We start from the raw sequence: 22,123 nt of genomic DNA, 5'->3' as shown, positions 1-22,123 counted from the left end.
AGGTCTGACTAAATGACCATTTTCAAGGGTTCTCACCCAAATAACCCACTGTTTTAGGGTTTCTCATCGACAGCACGGTAGTACCCCACTCCGGGGGGGGGGGGCACTTCAATTTGAAATGGATATATATAGGTGTAGGGCTGGCACTTTCGCACTAAGGGGCATTCGGTGAGAGCAAAATGTAAAAAATATGGGGTCATTGGGTGAGAACATGACCTATTTTTTTGAATGGAATCTTTGGGTGAGAGCCGAAACAGCGTTTTTTTTTTCAAAATAAGTGACAAAATCAGTGATAAATGAAAGTTGGTATTAAAATTGAACTTGTAAGGGTCTTTGGGTGACACATCAAATGGAAAAATATGAGGTCTTCGGGTGACAGAACATGTGTTCGTTAAAAAAAATGCGGTCTTTGGGTGACAGCGACGCTGAAAAAGGGGGTCTTAACAGCCCTACATATACGCGTCACCTCCAAAGTGCCCCCAGGCACCCCACCTCCTCCTCCCGGCCCCAACTCAACACAAAAGTTGACAACCATGAGAGTTACCAAATTGCGCGGAAAAGGGGTAATTTTTTTACCAGTAGCAAGGACCGCGAAATTGGCAAAATAGGGGGGATTTAATTTGCACTGTCCGTGAAACATTTGAAATCAGCAAAATAGGGGTATTTAATTTGCACTGTCCGCGAAATTTGGATAAAAGGGGTACTTGAGAAAATCCTGAACTTTTATGTCAATATTTAGTGTAATTGCTAAGGGGTGTTTGAGTTTCAAATTCTAATTATTGAAAAGGGGTGAAATTCTAGTCATTGAAAACCACAAAAAAGGGGTTGTTTTTGGCCAAATTTGTCCTTGATTTTGAATGAAAAAGGGGGGTAAATTTGATGAAAAATCATTGCAAAGGGGGCCTTTCAAAGATTTGGTAACTCTCATGGGTGTCAACTTTTGTGTTGAGTTGGGGGCCGGGCTCCTCCTACATTGTCATTGCCTCATGCCTCATTTGTTGTTGTTGTGTCACTCCCTGATGATGACGAGCTGTTGATTGGACAGCAGGTGCGAGCTCTCTGTAGCGGACTAGCGGTGCTGTGCAGGGAATTTTAATTTTTCCTAATCATTGAAGGCAATTAAGTTGACATTGCAAAAAATACCCGTCTCCAACCAAGTTTGACAATTTGGATAAAGTTTATGAGTTTGAGCGATCCGGATTTTAAGACCACCATCAATGACTATATTTTTATCAAGGTTAAATACTAAAAATAGGTAAGCTTTGCATCAGTCACAGGGCCGGATGCAAGCAGGTCAGGGACAGGTAATTACATACATAGACTATAATGAAAGACAAAGATAAAAAGACTAGTTTGCGTCAGTGACGTCACTGTCAATCAAATTCTCTACGATCCTTGATTGGCTAATAGCGCGTATAAGGAAGGTCGATTCATCTGGCTGGTGCCGATCGGAAAAAAGGAATAGCAGTGAATGGCGAAAAATTACGTACTCTTACAAGGCAAAAAGCAACTTTTCTAAGCATTGTGGACATGGTGCCTTCACCAAAGAAAGTTTCCTACGATTAAGACCTAACTTTTGAGATGGTTTGTATGTTAGAAGGTGCAAAATTAACAATAAGGCGCCCGGTTTTACCGCCGTGTTCAGCAACTCATATCATCAGGGGTGGTGCAATAATTATGTGTACCCCGGGGTGAATTCTCAAAATGGTCTGCCAAAATCGCTTGCCCCCCCCCTTTGGCCGTGCAAAAAAATCTTGGCCCCCCCTTTTGACGTGCCCTTTGCCCCCCCCATTTGGCGTGCCAAAAAATCTTTGCCCCCCCCCTTACACATGCAAGATTTTGGGGAACCCGAATTTAAAACCTTAAATTGTCTTATCATACAGGGCGAGCGCAGCGAGCAGGAAATTTTGCATATTTGAACGTGTTCCTAACGTTTTCCTACGCCTTTTTAGGGCGTAATATAGAAACGGTGCCCAAAATATCTGTTCCAAAATTGCTTGCCCCCCCTTTCGACCTGCCAAAAATCGCTGCCCCCTATTGACCTGCCAAAAATGGCTTGCCCCCCCCTTTTGGCCTGCCAAAAAATCTTTGCCCCCCTATAATTCACCCCGGGGTACACATAATTATTGCACCACCCCTCACGACACTTGTAAACAAACCGTGCTCGGAGTTTGATTGACAGATGACGTCAGACGCAAACTAGTCTTTTTATCTTTGTCTTTCATATAGTCATAAAGTTAATTTTTTATTACTTCCGTGGTCCAAGCTGTGCGCCAAGCGTAGACGAGCGTACACACAGAAGAAATAAACAATCACGCTGACAGATTGGCTGATCAACGCACTTGCCAACAAGCCGGTTGACCCATTGGTCGTCGGCGCGGGCGCATACTAGGCGACCTTGTCACTTCTACATAATCGCAATTCACCAGCGCCAGCACCGGCCGGACCACGGAAGTAATAAAAAATTAACTGTAGTCAATAACATTAAAATTTTACAGTCTGTTTTAATTTTAACAATAACATCTCACTTCATTTACTATGTCATTTATAATGTTTTAAATTTAATACATTGATAAAGATCAATAGGGATATTAGAAAGCTATGTACAAAGAAAAAGATGCTGTATAAAAGGTCTAAAGTCAGTAAATCTCCTATTGCGTTGCAGCAGTTTAAGGTCTGTAGTAATAAGTTAAAAGCTGCAATTAGAAAGAGTCATAGAAATTATACTAATGATATTTCCAAAAATGTTAAAAGTAATCCTAAGAAATTTTGGTCTTATGTTGCTTCTTCCAAAAGTGTTCTGAAAATACTTGTTTTACTGTTAATAATGATGTAATTACTGATCCAAAGGATATTGCTGATGTATTTAATAATCATTTTTCAAGCAAGTTTGATGACATGTATGATCCTATAAATCTTGATTCTTTGCCCAATTCTATTCCTTCGCATGGTGCAGCCCCCCTTTCTTTTGAGCCTATTACAGTAAGTGAAGTGGTGGATGTTCTTAATAATCTTGATTCATCCAAATCTCCTGGGCCTGACGGCATTCTTCCTGTCTTTTTGAAGGTCTGTTGTAATGAGTTAGCTCCAGTGTTATGTAATCTGTTTAATATTTTTCTGCAACATGGTCAAGTACCTAGTGCTTGGAAAGAGGCCAATGTTGTCCCTATCTATAAGGGTTCTGGTAAACCCAAGGATGATGTTAGTAGTTACCGCCCAGTTTCTTTGACAAGCATTGTTGGTAAGGTTATGGAAAAGATAGTTTCTTCTCGTATAATGAATTATGTCAATGGAAATGGTATTTTGTCTGATAATCAATTTGGTTTTCGCAGTGGCAGAAATTGTGAGCAAATATTGTCAACATTTTTCCATCTGCTTAGTAAATCATTGGATGATCGTAAATGTTGGCTAGTTGATGGCATCTTCTTAGATTTTAGTTCTGCATTTGATAAAGTCGATCACAATCTTTTGCTTGGTAAACTTCATTCTATGGGAATTAGAGGTCAACTTCTTCGGTGGATTCAGAACTTTTTGTACATGCGTAAGCAAAGGATTATTTTCAAAGGTGTAGTTTCTGAATGGTGTAATGTAACTTCAGGTGTTCCTCAAGGCTCTGTTCTTGGTCCAATTTTATTTCTTCTGTTTGTTAATGACTTAAATGATGTGGTTTCTTCTTCTCTTTTCCAGTTCGCTGATGATAATTCAATTGTCCGTCCTATTTATGGTGATTTAGACCATAAGATTCTTCAGCAGGACATTGAAAACATTTTTCAGTGGTCAATTTGTAACAAACTTCCTTTGAATCTTTCAAAGTGTTCCACCATGCACATGACTAGATCTAAGTCTCCTAAATTCTGTAGTTCTTATATTATGGGCAGTGATGAGCTTAAAGAAGTTGATGAATTCAAGCTGCTTTGAGTTACTTTCAGTAAGGACCTTTCCTTTGACTCTCATATTAGTAATGTCGCTAATAAGATTTCTAAACTCTCTGGTTTCATAGTTAGATGTACCAGGAATATGACTTCTGATGCTTTACTCAATCTTTACAAATCTCTTATTTTGCCTCACATTGTTTATTGTGTTTGTGTCTGGTCTCCATTTCAAAGGAATCATATTGATAGGTTAGAAAAAATCCAGAGGAAAATCACTCGTACTTTGTTCTACAAAGATTTTCCTGAAGTTGATTTTGAAGATCGTCCATCTTATTCTAAGAGGCTTGTAGACCTTAAATTGATTAAGCTTGAGGATGTTTACAAGTGTCAAAGATTAGCCTTTGGATATAAAATAATCAATGAATTTGGGCCTGCTTCTTTTAGTTCTCTGGTTCAAAGAAGTATTTTGGATAATTCTAGACTATTGCACCAAACTGCCAAATCTTCTTCTTTCTTTAATTCCATGTTTGTTTCACTTCCACGTCTTTGGAATGGAATTCCCTCCGAATTACATCATGTTAACAGCCTTGTCGTATTTAAGTCTGAATGTAAATCGTTTTACTTGAATATACTTAAATGATTTTGTGGTGTCACATGTTTTGGCTTATGTATTTTCAAATGTGCGGGATGAGTGGGCACTTCTGTGTTTGGACTTTTCAGCCCATTCACTCATCCTGAATTACTTGCTTTTGTCATGTGTAAGAAATGTAGAGTGTGTATAAATCTACTGTTATTTTGTTACTTTTGTATTTTTGCAAGTAATTCAAATAAATATTATTATAAGACTGAAGTCTTGCATGCAGGACTTTGTTAACATGGTTTTAAAGCAATGTTTGTAAGAGACCGTTCACAAACACTTGTAAATGTAAGGGGGGCCTGATGCAAAAAACTTTCACTGCAAAATTTTTTGGGCCCCCCCTTTTCAGACTTTAAAATTAAGTTAAGGCTGTACTTTCAACTTGCCAAAGGTCAAATTTAGCAAAATTTAATCTCTGTATAATCCTGTATGCAAAAACTATGCATGTCATGTACATCGATTCGATCGCCTTTTTTAAAAAAATTTTGAAGTGTGCTGATTCCCACTAGTGTCACACACATGATTGACACAGCTAACTTGAAATCATGTACGGTACCGAGATCTTGTTTGTCATTTATTGTTTGCAACGTAAACACTCGCGCCAGTGGTGCATGCACATAACCCCGTAAATGTGCAGCACAGCTGTTTCGACCGCAAGATTGACAGCAAATGGACGGGACCCCGACGGGTATTATCGTACAACCCCACCACCAATGAAAACAGCGTATTTCGTCAGTGCATTGGGTCATTTACATACAAACATTATTTCAATTTCCCGTGGCAGCAATTTGAAATTTAGGGGGTCAGCGTAAAAAATGCGTCACAACGCGAAAGACGATGTTTTGAGGGCCATAAATGTTTAAAGGGACCTCATACAACTTTGAAAAATATGTATCCTAGGCAGGGTCTTAGCTAGAAATTGAGGGTTGCCCGTCATTTGAATAAAATTGCCTGTCCTAATTTGACCTTTAAAACATTTACCAGATATCTATAGCCTATTGAGGGTTCAAAGAGTTCAAATATGTGCTGATATGGCCTTGTTCTACAAATTGGGTCTACTAAAAAGGACAATTAGCTTCTAAAAACATACAATTTATAATATAGCATCTGTCAAAGGCATTAATTTTGCCCGTCCCAGGAGCAAACTGGCCGTCTCAAATGACGGCCAGACGGGTGTCTAGCTAAGACCCTGATCCTAGGGTACTTTTTTGTGTAGAATTCAAACCTGCCATCAGAAAACTTGCAAGTCCTGTAGGCCCTCAAAATGCAACTTCGTCCATCCAGGACCAACTTCAGGGTGGGGTTGGGGCAGGGCAGAACTCCCAAAGTAAACATAATTTTACCGTCCATTTTTTGTCAGTCAGAGTACTTTGGTGTGATATTCGTCTTAGTCCATAGTACTTTTAGTTGAGACATTAACCATTCAAAATCCCATAAAATCCCAAAAGCTAAGACACAACTCAATACCCACTGAGTTCACATATATGGAATCATTAATCATCATGTGGTCCTTGTTGTTAAATGGTTTATGGAATGATGTGGGCCGTAGTGGTCAGCGATAACCTGTAAAGTGTGCTGAGGCTTGTGGATCAACATCTAGGCGTTGTGCCTGTGCGTACTGCGTAGTGCACTATAAATCACTGCTCTTTTTTTTCCTTATCATTTGGGTGCGGAATTCACATCATTTTAAAGCTATTCTCAATGATTTCTACATTTATCTGGTTCACAGATTGATAAATTATACATAGCTAAATAAGTTCTTTAAATTCATGTAGGCCCTAATTTTAGCAATGTGCAGGCCCGTAAGGGGGCATATACATGTATGGCATCCCCAAATCCAAAAGCCAAAAAGTCCCCTCTTTTGACCCAAAAAATCCCATTTGTGAGCGTAGCAAGAAGCATACCTTCATGACCTTTATTTAATCAGCATCACTTCTGTGACATGAAGAGGTGAGCAAAGAGTGGAATTAAGTGGCAGAGAATTTGAGAAATGAGGAAATTTTCTCAGAAAAAGACATAACATTTTTTGAGAAAATGCGCCATCTTGAATAAATACAGAATTGCATCATGCAGTGAAAAGATGACAAACACGCTTGAAAATGCATGATACGCTGGCATAAATTACTGTCAAAGCTAGCGTATATCATGCGCTCGTTCTCCACCAAACTTTTTAGCTAGCCTCACCTCACCGGTTTGCATTTAGCTCTATGACATCAAATATAGTGATAAAAACATGAATTTTGGAACAAAATAAAGCTTCGACAAAATGAAAGGTATGTTTGTACAGGTGATAGTATATATGCGATCTGAGACTTGGAAGCTTACAAGAACCAATTGTTGTTCTCGTAGTTGTAATCCAACCAGAACCTTCAGGAGAACCGGTTCTCGGATTCTTTGAATCAGTGATAACATTTTTAACTATTAGTATTATTAATCTGTATATTTATTAAATGTTCTTTTTGTCAGGTGGGCCGTGCAGCACAAACCCCTGTCAAAATGGTGGATCATGTTCCGCAACCAGCAACCAAGAATTCCAGTGTAATTGTTTAGTTGGATACACTGGTACACGATGTGAATTAATTGGTAAGTTGTTTATATTAAAGCAATAATGTGTGATTTACATAAAGAATAGATTCTTATTTAAATGTTTGTAATTTTCACTGATCACATTATCCCCTTTTAATTTCGAGCCAAACAAATGAGTTATAACGAAGAAAATTGCAATTCATTCCAACGCCTACAATGCGTGTACTACGCTCGCCGATCGTATTACATGTAACTGCACGGAGCATTGCGCTCGACGTGTGTACATATAAGCTGACATCCACGGTACATGTTGGGGTGTACTTGATCGTTGAACTCTGAATAAAACCAGGTCGACCTGAATTTAATACAAAAAGTTACATTTTACTGTTATTAGAGCACTTCAGGCTTAGTCTTTTACGTGGTATTTTAGTATACCACTGGGCATTATAATTATGCAAAAAGTAGAAACCCGAGTAAAATTGAGGGCGTTGCTGTGAAGCAAATCACACAATATGGCTTTAAGGGTAGACTACATGTAGGTATTGTTGGTCGATGCAGCCAAAAAAATGATTTTTATTAAATCTAAATCAATATGTTATTGACAAATAACACTTTGATGTTTTGCAAAAGTTCATTCTACATATCATATACTTGCTTGATTTATTGATGTGAATGAGTACATGTAATGTACGTTTTACAAAAGTGTTTTTGTTTCAGCCCTCTTTACAACATAACTCAAGAACCACAGGACCTACAAAAGTATATTGGTGATATTTGAATTCTTCTACACACTCACTATGAAATGATCAATGCAATTTTTGCCAAAGCTCACTACCATTTCGCATGATGCTGTGAACTACCAAATCGCAACAGTTTAAAAATTGTTGTTAAAGAGATTTTTTCAAGATATTCCTTTCAAACTCTGATGTATAATTTTTATTTTGCATCGAGGTACTCTGTGCATTACCAGCCCTCATTAAAATGGACATTAATTTTGTGATCATTTAGTTTGGATGGTTTTATTACTTTTTATCACAGATATATCGACTCTCATGGGCATCAAGCTGCTATACAACTCTATTAACATTTTTCCAAAGGGCATTTTCTCCTTCGATTTCTGTCAGATTTAATTTGGTTTTTCTTTTCCAATAATAATATTTTTAGTAATAACAATCGCTCTGTATAAAAGTGTAGGAGCTTTCCAATTTCAGAGTTTTTCTGACTTTTCTCACCTGTATTAGACTTTTTATCTGTGGTCACTCACACACCTCATGACCCCTGTAGTATGTGTATGACTCATTATGAGATAAGTTTTGAAAGTTTTGATCATCTCAAGCTTAGTTTGAAAAAGAAAGAAAAAAATCAAAACAACACATTTTGTACACATTTAATTTTAAAATTGCTTTGATATGGTGATTTTCACGGTAAAGGGTGTAACTTTTGATTTTTAGGGTCAAAATTTCAAACCACTTAAATATGTTTCTGTTTACTGAAATCATGCATAGAAGCAACTTAAATTCAAGTAAAATAATGTTTCAAGGCTTAAACCTTTTGATTGCTAATAAAAAATTTGACATTTGCATAACATTTTGGTTAAAATCTAAGAAAAAATGTATTTTACATAACCTCAGAAAATTTTGACATGAAAGCTGGAATACATGTGAAATTCCATTCCAAAGTAAGTCAACAGATATAAGTTAAATTTTATACCATGTTTTGCTATGTTTGTAATTGCAGTTTTGAAAATTTTTAACATCAAGTGTCATTTACAATGGAAATGTCCAAACCTTAAACATATTTTTTAAGTTTTAATTGGGTTCCTAAAATAATTTGAATGTCTAACTTCATGTACAAATACTACTTGATGAAAGGAACCTCCCATCCAAGTTTCACAGAAATTGGAGTTATTTTTTAGAATTGGCAATTCAAGCGATTTGTGTTTCGGAGGCTTCAGTTAACAACACAGGTGATCATAAAAGTAAAATATTTAGCTAAGTACTACAAGTTGACATAAAAAAATAGGTAAAAAATATCACAATTACCAATTTTCATGCTTTGCTTCTAAGTATTGAATTTCAGTTGTGACAAAAATTAAATTATCACAGCAAGTCATTTTTTTTTTGTTTGGAGGCTTCATGTTAACAATTGTTAAACATTGCAGAAGTAGTTTTTTGAAAACAACAGTGTTGGGATCATCTAAGCTGTTATTTTCTTGTGTGTATTGAATCAATGATTCTATGCGGCAGATATTGTAGATTTATCACACATTAATTTTTTCACCCATTTGTTAAGTATGGTGTTTTTTGCATGTGAAGCCTCCGAAACAGGCTTTTTAAGGTATCAGTATATTTTTCAAACATTAACCATAATGTCAATTTTTTTAAAAATTTATGACATTCTGCACATATCAAGTAATAATTACAATGCAGATATCAGTATGAAACACACCAATTTAGATATGCATAGATGATAATTAAGTTTACTGTTGTTTCGGAGGCTTCATTTGTTTCGGAGGCTTCAATTGTTAACGGAAAGTTTGTATTGGGTCCCATTTTCAAACGGTGATATATATCTCCACGATTTAAAAACATGTGACTTGAGGATCTACTTTGCTACATTTTGATAAATAGATTGGATGAGCTCTTTTATTTATATTTGCACAAGCTTGCTGAACAGTTTGTTTCGAGGCTTCAAAAAGTTAACGGAAAAACGGCTATTTGAAGTCAAGATTTTATAAAAATTTTAAAAGCTTGCAAATCGGCTAATTTTTGTTACCCATTTCAAGTTAAGATAACAACTGTTATAAATCAAGAAGAAGTGAAGAAATAACAAAGAATTATGAACCAAAGCTACACCCACAAAGTTTGTTAACAATTGTAAACGGAAAATGAAGCCTCCGAAACGATAAATATGAAGTCCGGTTCTCAAAAATACAGGGCCGTTCACAATTAAATCTAATGTGGCAGTGTTTACTGAACATATGACTGTACTTTCAGGATAAGAAAAATTATCCATGAACTAACTGAAGAAAACACAGGGTTTTACAAAAATGTTACTGTTTTTTATAGTTTTTCAAAATGGCAATATTAAGTACATTTAAGCCTGCTAAAACTGAACGCAGTAACTCCCAAAGCTGATTATGCTACCCAAGGTAGCTGCTAACTAGATGACTTATGTGGCCAAAAATTATGGAATTCTGTGGCTTTATTAGAACACTACGGATTAAAATGTTAAAAATCCAAAGTTACAAAGAAAATGACCATATACTAATGGTATTTAAAAATAACCTAAATGGTAATATTTGGTGAAGGACTACACTAAGATTAGATAGATTTTTACTGTCTGCAAAATGTATGAAAGAATTCTGTTAACACTGATTGGTGATAAAGATTGAACACAATTAGTCACCTGCCAATTAAAGGCCAGTTACACACAGCGTTGCCAAAAGATTTCAGCCTGAATCGCGGGTCAAGTAATTGAAAAGTCGCCCAATTTTTCTCTTTGCCATTGGTTTCTATAGGGCAGGAAGCTATTGGAAGTCACAGGAGCCAATGTTGAAAAGTCGCCCAAATTTTTTCTTAACCATTGATTTCTATAGGACAGGAAATTGTCAAAAGTCGTGGGAAAAATCTTCAAAAGTCGCCCAATTGGGCTACCAAATCGCGAGTTTGGCAACCCGTTACATAATTTTATTACCCCGGACATGTAGATTCATATGGTGTCATAAAATTGGAATCTTTCTATTCATCTAGAACTTTGTCTGAATATAATTGGATAATTTATATGACACTCTGTGTCCTCACTTCTTTTAAAATATTTGTGACTTGTTCCCACAAAACCAGTAATAATATGTCAAAATTTGGGTTATTTGATATATTTTGACAAAGCTATAAGGTACATGTATGTTCCCCTTTCTGTTCATGTATAAAAATAATCTTATGCAACAGTAGCCAGTATTCATGCTTGCATGATCATGAGCAATGTCATATACATGTAGCTACATGTATACGTATGTTCATATTTTAGGAAGGTGCATACTTTTAAGACCTTGTAATGTTTTGATGAAAATCAAATTTCAACATTTAAAAATACCTTAACATTTGCAAGCACAATTATGTGAAGTGAATTGGTATACATGGACCAGGTTCGAATTTGGTTGTATCGCATAGCAGCTTGCTCCTTATTTTGAAGTAACTGCTACCCAATTTTGCATTTTTTTTTGCTTAATTATAATGGAAGTATCCTGATTATGATCAATAAGCCAAAAACTGCTGTGTAAAATTTTTAAACGAATTCAAACCCTGTATTGGACCCTCTTGATCTAGGTCTTCAGTGCATGCATGTATATACATGTGTATTGTATACATTGTGTCCCTGAATGGTGTTGGATGCCATTATACACTTAATGGTCTCTAAACAGAGGTGCAGGGCATTTGTATTTCAAGTTGTATATCACCTGCATACAAAAAAGGAAGTAAAAATGGTCTTTTTTCATGGCCGGATGCGATACGCAAGTATCTCGTCCAGAAAATGTTACACATTTTTTTTTGGAAAAAATGTACATCTTTTTCTAGATGCAGTCCGGGGGATTCAGTATTATCATACCACTAAGGTAAACATCAAAGAACACCGCTAACCTGATATATTTTCGTATCTAGTCAGTGAATGCGTATTTTACGCTTTATATCTAGTCAGTGAGAGCGTATTTCGCAAGGCCGATACGCGTGTACGGCGAGGTACGCGTTCAAAGGCGAATCGCGTAAACCGGGCGCGTAAAATGCACGCAACCTGTCATCTATTTTTTGTAATATTTTTCCTATTTAGCAGGAATTAAAATGTTTAAAAACATAATTATTTCAATATTTAGAATGACTTAGTGGTATGATAAATTCGGCTTCACCCAGTATGATACTTCGCGCACGATAATTTCCCGTACCATACCTCCGCTTCACCTAATAACTAATAATAACTAATATGTGGTGTGATCAAGCAAAATCATTCTGAAGTCGGACATATTCAATTTTCAGTTTCTCTTTGTAAACAGCATTTGCAAAGCTATATTTTGCAGAAAACTCCATTGAATTTGGACAACCAGTTCAAAAGATATGAGCATTAAATAAAAAGTTGCCCCCCCCCCCAAAAGGAAATTTTTACTTTGTTTGGCTATATATCTCAAAATCAATATTTCTGACTTACGACTGATTTTGTTTGATAACATCACATATAATTGTCATATAAATTTTACTATGTTTTGACAGTGTACATGCAAAGTATTTTTATTTAATTTCTGTTTCAGGTGACAACCAATTTCAGATCAAAGACTGCCCATCCAACATCACAAGATATGTGTATAATAATGAAGGTACCTCGGTGTACTGGGATCCACCTACTGCCATAGGGGCATTAGCACCACCAAGCATATCACCTTCGTCTGTTTATTCTGGCCAGTTTTTCTATGTTGGACAGCTGATTACAGTCACTTACACCTTTTTTGATCAATCTGAAAGCAGCCATACCTGCACTTTTACGATAAGTATTGCACCTGGTAAGAAACTATAGACAGCAAAATAATTAACCCCATGAGAACTACCTGCCGATTGGCCAAAATGAAAATTGTGTCCAATTTTGAACCGATCAAGGAGGGTATTAATAAGATCACATGCAAATGCAAGTTTGACCATAAATAGTTTAAATCCTAGTCATAATTGGCAATTGAAATGAGCATTTCAAGTTATCAGCCAATCAGAAATGCTGTTAGTGTCCAGGGGTAAAAGGTACCAGTTATTTTCATCTCTGTATAGATCCTAAACAAAGACACATAAATTTGTACAAATTAAAACCAGCAGCCAATACCTGTACTCTATACCCTTTAGCTCTGATTTAAAACCTCCTTTGTTGAAATTAGTTGAGAATTAAAGAAATGATGATACATTTTGTACAGGGGTGAAAATAACTGGTATGGTACCTTAATTCTTTTGCTTTTATATGAAAGTAGAAAACAGGCATGAGAATTTTCCTGCTTTTGCAGGATGGGATTTCCTGCTTTTTTGTGGTCCAAATTTCTGCACTTTCTTTTAATTTCAGCCTGTTTTGGGCCTTTTTAGCCACATTTCACACACTTTTTCAGGCTTTTTCAAACTTTTCAGGTTTTTTCATGAATGATCATTCTCATTGCCTGAGAAAAGTGTATGTGGTGTGTGATGAGTGTAGGTGAGGTAGGTGTGTGTGCTAGCTGGATGGTGAAAACATTGAAAAGTTGTGTATCGCTGTTCATGTTTGCCAGTGGTTTTACACATGTTTGCCAGTGGTTTTACACATGTTTGGTGGGCCGGGTTGGTGGGTGTGGTGGGGGTGTTTATGTGTGAAAAACAACCCACATATTGCATGTGAACTGCCAATGTTTACTTTAAACAATGAGAGTGAAGAGGCTGTCATTTTTAGAACTCAAGTTAGGAAGTCTTGAGGCAAAACTTTTTGAATGACCTTAGAGTTATAGTTAACAGAAGGAACCCATGGAATATTCATGTATTTCTTCACAGTTCATGTTGAGCAGGGTTGTCATGGTATAAATTACCTCAGAATTAATTATTTCACACAATTGGGAACCCATTGGATATTCGTTCTTTTTCTTCACAATTGAAATGAGCATGATCTCGTTGTCATGGTGTGAAATAATATTAACAACATTGCATAGTGTTGTGTTTGTTTTAAATGTTGGTGTGCATAGGATTCATTTCTTTTGGGTTATAGTGAAGTTTATTTTTTCTTCACAGTTACATGTGGTAAAGATGAAGCCCAGTGTGAAGACAATGGACGATGTATCCCATTAGAGCAGAGATGTAACAACCATCAAGATTGCTTTGGACAAGTTAATGATGAGAGTCAGTGTCCTCAGTTACAAGGTAAGAATGAATCCATGAGCAAGTACAGAGCTGTACGTGCATGGTTAGAATCATACAGCAGCGTATACAGTTGGGCAGGGGCAGTGGCGTCACTTGTCCTCCCCAGTTTGCCCCCCCCCCTAAAAAATTCACTTTACCCCATGCCCCCCCCCCAAAAAAACATTCAAATTCCTGGCGCCGCCGCTGGGCAGGAGGGAAAAAATGAAAGAGAAAAGTACCGTCTCCACAACAAATAATGAACAAGAAAATTGGGAAGGCAAAGGAAAAGAAAAAGGAAAGGAGAAAAAAGGAAAAGAAATGCAGGAGAAGGAAAAAAGGAAAGAAGCTCCCAAACATTGTCTGGTGCATCTTCTGTGTTGCCTGTTTTCCACCAAAATTCACGCCAAATTTTTGCGTGCTATATGTACATTGTCCCAATAAACCCCTTTTTGGGAGCTCAAAGACTTTTATACACAGTCTCTCTTAAAAACAGTATATGTTTATATCCCAACAATAATACCAGGTCACTAATGCAACCGGGAACTTTTTTTGTCTTCCCATCGGGTGGGGTGGGCATCATCTTCCGTCACTCCCTGCGATGGTACAACACCATTTCTTAATGAGTTGTGTAGGGCCATACTGTCACTGTGCATATGTGTACATGTACACCTTGCTCTGAACTATCATTAGTGATCACATCCTGTACTGACACCATTGGGCTGTTCTGTTTAAAATCCACACTCCTCCTGTAGAAGATTTAGCTAAAGTCTGCCACAGAGGGAGTATCAATTTTGAATATAATACACAATTGGGTAACTTCCATTTAAAATACTTACTCCAGTTGTGGAAGATATTGGTAAAGCCATAATACAGGGGGAGTATGGGTTTCAAAATGAATAACTCTGACCAATTACATTTGAAAAACATACTCCCCCTGTGGAAAATATTTCCAAAATCTTCCACAGGGGTAGTGTGGATTTCAACTGAAACAGCCCATTTTGGTAGTTACTGTACATCCCCAGAACTCCAGGAGTTTTAGTTTTGGGTTTAAAGTGTGACACGATCTGCTCCATTGGGGCCAAAGGAGGCATTTTTGAAAATTGAGTTACTATAATTATTACCTAAAAATTTAAAGTATACAAACATTAGGTTATCATATGTACTGAAAACACCAAAAGGTATAGCATACTTGGTTCCCAAGTTCTGAAGTTTTGTGATGTTTTTGACTCCATATTTTTGCCTTTATCTCAATACCAAATTTGCAGCCTTTGACCTCCATGGACCAGACCGCGTCACAAATGTGATGTGATCAAGCTATATAAATGAGTATGATGTTGATCCAAATCAAAATTTAGTTTTCAATTTCATTACATGAGCTATTCTCAGAGCTTTATTTTGCTGGAAACCCCATCATAATTATATAATTAGATGTAAGGTTACAGAGCTATGGCCATTTTAGTACTGCTGTGCTCAGAACAATAAAATACAAAGAAAGTTGAACGCTATTATTGGCTATCTCAAAATCAATATTCCTGACTTCCGACTCACTTTGCTTGATCGCATCACAAATGTGCTTATTTTTTACCCAGTATCTGATATTTGTCTTGCAACAATTTGTGATTTAATTCATTCTGATTTTTTGCCACAGATCCCTTTTGTTTTCGCCTCTTTGCGTTCGATGGGCAAATGAAAGCCAATTGTTTTAACAATGAATACCTTACATCAACCTCCGAGTTGGGAAGTGATTTTTGGAAATACAAGGTGTCATTGGATGTCAACAGCTACCTAATTAATGTAAGTAAACAAACAAACAAACAAACAAAATAAATTGAGCTGATGGCTGATATTTAAAAAAAATTATGATGATTATATTTATGTTAACCCCCTGAGCACTACCTGCCGATCAAACATTGCCTCTGATTGGTCAATTACATGATATTTTCACTTTAATCACCAGCTTTGCAAATAATTCACCCCACTTTTTTTGCTTGGTGAAATTATTCTAACAATGTTGCTGATTGGTCCAATTGATAAATGAAAACGTCTTTTTGGCCAATCGGCCGGTAGTTCTCATGGGGTTAAGAATAAGAAGTACGGTAACGACAGATAAGGGACATGGCTGCACTTGAATTGTTTTGTATTGCACTTAATTAAAGTGGCCAAATTTGGAGGCATTTCTGAGTTTATAAACTCCAGATAGGAAAGTCCCATGCCTGAGCCTTACGTACGCTTGAATGTGGCTGACGCCGGTACAGTGTTTAAACTTAGCGACATTGATCATCTGAGCATACACATAGCGCTCAACTTGTTAGCAATTATGCACAAGCTCCCTTTTATATACGCTCATGCTATATGCACTATTTTATTTTTGAGGTCACTAATAAACACCTGCACTCATCGTCAATCCCCATGGGCTAAGATCCTACCTTCCTGGGTATGGTTAACTTCCTGAGCACTACGTACCTGCCGATCTAACATTGCCTCTGATTGGTAAATTACATGATATCTTCACTTTAATCACTAATCAGAATGGAGCTTTGCAAATAATTCACCCCAATTTTTTGTGTGGTGAAATTATTCTAACAATGTCGCTGATTGGTCCAATTGATAGTGAAAACTTCTTTTTGGCCAATCGGCAGGTAGTTCTCATCATAGGGTTAACATGTTTTCTGTTAAAAACGTTGGCAAAATACAATCTGTATGACATTTTCGTGTGTTTTGTTATGAATTTAGATTGAGATAGATTTTTCAACACTGTTGGAAGCTGGAGGTGGCCTTCCTGGTGATGGTGATAGAAATGCAGAAGTCTTTGAAGCCATATTCAGTACCTCGTCAGGCCAAAGCTTCAGCTTTATTGCGGTAAGTGGTCACCATGCATACTCTTATATCCCCATGTGATTCCAGTCCTAAAAGTAGTGTTTCTGCATGTTCTGCAGGTACATATTCAGACTTTTAAGTTTCTCTATAATCAAAATCAATTATAGGTTAATAAACGCGTATCACTTGATGGGAGTGAAATTGTACAAAATAATGCACGCGTGCTGAGTCTAATGCATGAGCCCCGAAAGTACTGCGCAGAGTGAGCGCCCGTGCAATTACACAATATTTATACACAGCTAGTAATTTACTAACGTTAATCAAGATTCAACTGTGTGCATACTGCATAGTTTTAATATTATTATCACATCAGACAGCTATATCATCTGATAAAGTTTTTGGCCCGGAAATGGAACAACCCAATTCAAATTTTCAAATTGCTAATTTGAAGCAGACATATACAAACAAGAATTACGTATTTGTAAAGAAGTAGGACAACTCACTTCAATTTCCAAACAGCATAATTTGGAATTTTATATTACATATTAAATTTGAAAAAACATCCCCAATCACTTGCCCAAATGCAACAATTCTATTTTGATTCTTATTTTGGAAAATATGACAAAAAGAAAAAATGCCATTTACCCTCATATCTTTCAAAAAGGGAGTGGTGGGTGGGTTTAAAAAAAAAATTTGTGACCTCTTCGGATAGTATCAAAACACCTTGTGAAATTTCCCTGGCACTAATTTATGATTAGACAGCCAACGTCTCAGCACCACGGCCTGTGATTGGCTTGTGGCAGCTGACCTGACGAGGCATTTATGCACAACAGGTGTCTGCCTAATGATGACACAACACATAGCTCTGTCTCTTATTGACCTACAGGACTGAAAACACAGGAAAACCCTTCAACAAAAATACCTGGGACTTATTATGCAAATGACAATTTTGATTTTGGTTGAAGTTTACTCAATCAAAACCTGATTACTGTAAAAAATCTATAACTGTGCTTTTCAAATTGTGTGTGTGTGTCTTTTTTTTTAATACGTTTTGTTTTTATATATGCTCTAAAAAGTAGCCTGCACTATAGATTGGTTCGTGTACCCGCCGTTTTTGCCAACCTGCCAGAGCTTCTGGACTTTCTGCCATAGGTGTACTAATGGTCTCGGGTATGAGTATCTTAGTGCCTTAGAGTCTCTGATAGATAGTTTTCACCATTGCCTGATCAGCTAATATTCAGTATTCATGCCTTTATTATTTCCTAGGATGCATACCAACAAGGAGGAACAGGACTAGCATATCTTCTAGCACCAAATGATGAGGTGACAGTTACTCTAAAGTATACCCCAGATATTCACAACGAACCGTTTCTAAAAGTCCCTTTCAATGCTCAATGCCCGGATTGTGTCAGAGTCTCTTACGTTTACAACAAGTACCCAGATTGCAGCGGTGATGGCTTTTTGATGTGTATGGCATACTATTCCCTGTGGGATGAGTTAGAGGCTGAAAATCCTCAATGTCTGTATGAGCCTGAAAATAGTGCAGAATTTAGAGATCTGTTTTCAACATGTAGTGGTAAGTATGCATATCAGAAAGAAACCTTTTACTCTGCCTCAGAAACCTTGTTGATGTTCCTTTTATTTTATTTTTTGTTTTTTATTTTTATTTGTTCTGTTCTTTTCTTTTCTTTTCTTTTCTTTTCTTTTCTTTTCTTTTCTTTTCTTTTCTTTTTTTCCTCTCTTCTCTCCTCTCCCCTCCTCTCCGCCTCTCTCTGCTCCTCTCCTCTCCTCCCCGCTCCCCCCCTCCCCTCCCCTCCTCTCCTCTCCTCTCCGCTCCTCTCCTCTCCGCTCCTCTCCTCTCCTCTCCGCTCCTCTCCTCTCCTCTCCTCTCCTCTCCGCTCCCTCCTCTCCTCTCCTCTCCTCTCCTCTCCTCTCCTCTCCTCTCCTCTCCTCTCTCTCCTCCTCCTCTCCTCTCCTCCCTCTCCTCCTTTCCTTTCCTTTCTTTTCTTTTCCTATCCTTTACTTTTTTCCCTTTCTTTTTCCCATTTATTTATTTGTTTGTTTGTTTGTTTTTTTCTTTTCTTTTCTTTTCTTTTCTTTTCTTGATGCTCCCTTGATTGCCCCCCCTAGCTCCGCCACTGTCTGTATAGAAGAATAGATGAGGAATATTCGTATTCTATGTGCAGAACTCCCAATAAATTTGTCCTGAAGAGGTCAGAGGTAATCCTAACAAAAAATTACAAGATTCATACTTGTTCGACTTCAAACCTGCTGAAATCCTTAATCTGTGTGAAACATGATTGTATTAAATGTTTCTGTACGTAACTTTATTTCTTTTTTGTTTCCTTTTTTTCCTCAGAAAATGTTCCACAGTCCCAGCAGGGCAATATAACAGTTTTTGGATGCCCAGACCAAGACATCATCATTGCAGTAGCTCCAGTGACATCTTCAGTACCGGTCTTATTTGAAAGGCCTGTTGCATTGAATGTGTACGATGTGTCTGGCAACTTTCTGCCCAGCGAGGGAGACTCATTCCCTGGGGATATGTTCCCACTTGGTGAAACCCAAGTATCATATGCATTCTTCCTTGGGCAAGGGATTGCGCAATGCCAGTTCATTGTTAAAGTTGAACAAGGTAATGTGTATGAATTGTATGACTGCCTTGTTGTTGTTTTTTCTGCTAGCTGTTGATGCCTTTTCTTATTTCTCTTGTACTTTTGTATGTTTGCTTATTTACACAGTGTCTTATACATGTAGGAGGCATACTTGCAGAACTATCCTGAATATTTTAAATTTCTTTGTAAAGTTTGATAAAGTCAATGGAGTTAGGCAATATATATGTGACACGGTCAACGGAAATGAGTCCGATGTCGCTAATATTGATTTTGAGATATTGGCAAAGAAAGTGTTAAAATTCTTTTGTTTTATATTGTTTTCATCGATTGATAAATTGACGTAACTTTGTAAAGAAAAGTTGTCGACATGTGACTCATTCCTCTTGATCATGTCACATATAGTTCCCATATGTCATGTAGGGAACATCCTGTTTGTCCAAAGGGTCATTTTCAAAAAAGGGTTAAAGTTATGGTTTAGGGCATGTTAGGCTAGGATTAGTTTTAGGGTCAAGTTTGGGATTCTGTTTGGGTTAGAATCAGGGTTAGTGATAGTGATAGGATTATGTTAGCGTTTGTATTGGTGTTAGATTAGAGTTAGGGTTAGGATTAGGGCTTAGATTATTGGTTAGCGTTAGGATTAGTGCCCTGCGGGGCAAGAATATTTCTACCTCGATCCTGGCATATCTTGAATAATACTTTGGCAAAACGGGGTTCTGATCCCGAGCGGGCCGAGCGGCGATGGCGGGTTAAGTTTGGGTCGATAGAAGACCAGGGTGGTGATGTCTAAAAGTAACCGAGACTTCACACAAGATGTACAAAATCATTCAACGTTCTTGTTCTTTTCTTGGTTCATTTAACATCACAATATGAACATGATGAAAGTACTTTCAATATCTCCAATGTTTAATCTTACTGTACAAAATCACACAAAAATCACTGTCAATCGTCCCAAATCATGCTCTGCAATCACAATATTCCTCTGCAATGTCAATGTCACCTCATTATTATTGATTTGATATGATTTTCCTTTGTATAAAACGGTTTTCCAATCAAGTTTCACATTGTAAACACACTCGTGCAAGCAGCCATCTCCAATTCACGTGCAACCAAGGTCAGAGGTCACTGACAAAAATAACAGCTTACAGGCGCACACCACTAAATTGAATGAGCAGAATACCATTTTACTACACAACCCCTCCTTCGCGCAAGCGCTGATCCAGCGCGTCCAAAACAAGAAACAACAAAAACAAGAAAAAATAATTTGGGTAAAGTAATTTGCATTGCCAAGAACTTTAAAGCTGCCCCTAATGTCTACAGAGCAGTATCAACGATGAATGTGTCTTTAAACAGCAATATTTGGCACATAATATCACATGATAAAAATAAAAAATAAAGTACACGATTGATCACTCAGAAAAGCTAAATTTTTCCCTGGAAGTCAACTATCCAACTAGTAAAAGCAAGACAGAGGACAACCACGAAATTTCAAGTCTCAAGCCCAACCAGTTAAGGCAAGACTGGAAACTTGAAATACTTATCTAAAAAAACTTCTCCTGGAAGGCAACTATCCAACTACTTAAAGCAAGATAGATGACAACCGTGGAGATCCAAGTCCCAAGCCCAACCAGTTAAGGCAAGACTGGAAACTTGAAATGCTTTAAAAAATGATTACGATTTGAAATTGTGTATCAGAAACATTTTGAATACATTTTAACAAGCAACAAGAATGAACCCAGCTGTTGAAGATCAACAAACTCACAGTTGCACACAAAAACCCAAAATAACAAAAGTGACTTCCTCTCCCAGTACAATCTTCTAGTAAATGTCTATAATGCATTAACTACCATGCTAAACACTCCACAGATTTTCAGTGCAAGCAATTTCCTTCCTAAGTTACAATCTCATAATAAATGTCTATATACGTGCATCTATATAACAAATCTACAGTTTATCACTTCAGTTCAGTAATGACATTCAACACACATTTATAAATAATAGGCAAGTCAGTCTTTCTTCCATTGTTGCGCCTTGCAATAGATCTCAAATATCTACATTCCTCACATCGAAGACAGTCCATGTTCGCTTTTAACTAACTTATTAGAATTACACGGAGCCACAGTCACACTTGACCCCAATTTCAGCATCCAAATTATTTACTTTTTCTCCACATCACAAAATATTCAGGCACCACAAGTCCACAATCCTGAATTCCGACACACGTCACAAAATAAATCCCCCGACGAACATGTCATAATCTTCACTTTTTAGTTATCTTCTGTACCTGATGTTCATGTCATGTTTCTAACAACAAGAGCAGAGTCTTTTACTCATTGGAAGAAGTTCGCGGTGAAATAAATCGCCTACACATGTGTTGGCCATCACATTATAGGTTTATGTGTTGAGATCAACAGTCTCATGTTTACAATCCTGTTCTCATCCATAATGATCCATGCACCAACAAAACAAATCCCACCGCTGCCACCATGTTTGGCAAAACGGGGTTCTGATCCCGAGCGGGCCGAGCGGCGATGGCGGGTTAAGTTTGGGTCGATAGAAGACCAGGGTGGTGATGTCTAAAAGTAACCGAGACTTCACACAAGATGTACAAAATCATTCAACGTTCTTGTTCTTTTCTTGGTTCATTTAACATCACAATATGAACATGATGAAAGTACTTTCAATATCTCCAATGTTTAATCTTACTGTACAAAATCACACAAAAATCACTGTCAATCGTCCCAAATCATGCTCTGCAATCACAATATTCCTCTGCAA

The 22,123-nt window shown here is 37.2% G+C and overlaps 1 protein-coding gene across 1 annotated transcript in view; it reads left to right on the top strand.

Moving 5' to 3' along the window:
• The window catches only part of LOC140170893 (uncharacterized), an 83,498-nt gene that overhangs the window by 2,467 nt on the left and 58,908 nt on the right, over nt 1-22,123 (top strand). Inside the window, exons 2-8 of the mRNA XM_072194096.1 lie at nt 6,976-7,092; nt 12,332-12,580; nt 13,809-13,937; nt 15,565-15,710; nt 16,650-16,775; nt 18,000-18,309; nt 19,093-19,368. Coding sequence (XP_072050197.1) covers nt 6,976-7,092; nt 12,332-12,580; nt 13,809-13,937; nt 15,565-15,710; nt 16,650-16,775; nt 18,000-18,309; nt 19,093-19,368 — 1,353 coding nt within the window. The remainder of the gene's footprint in view (nt 1-6,975; nt 7,093-12,331; nt 12,581-13,808; nt 13,938-15,564; nt 15,711-16,649; nt 16,776-17,999; nt 18,310-19,092; nt 19,369-22,123) is intronic.

This window comes from Amphiura filiformis, chromosome 15, assembly GCF_039555335.1.
Source record: "Amphiura filiformis chromosome 15, Afil_fr2py, whole genome shotgun sequence".
NCBI classification, from domain to species: domain Eukaryota; kingdom Metazoa; phylum Echinodermata; class Ophiuroidea; order Amphilepidida; family Amphiuridae; genus Amphiura; species Amphiura filiformis.
The sequence above is the reverse complement of the archived record's forward strand: the minus strand, read 5'-3'. Positions and strand labels throughout refer to the sequence as shown.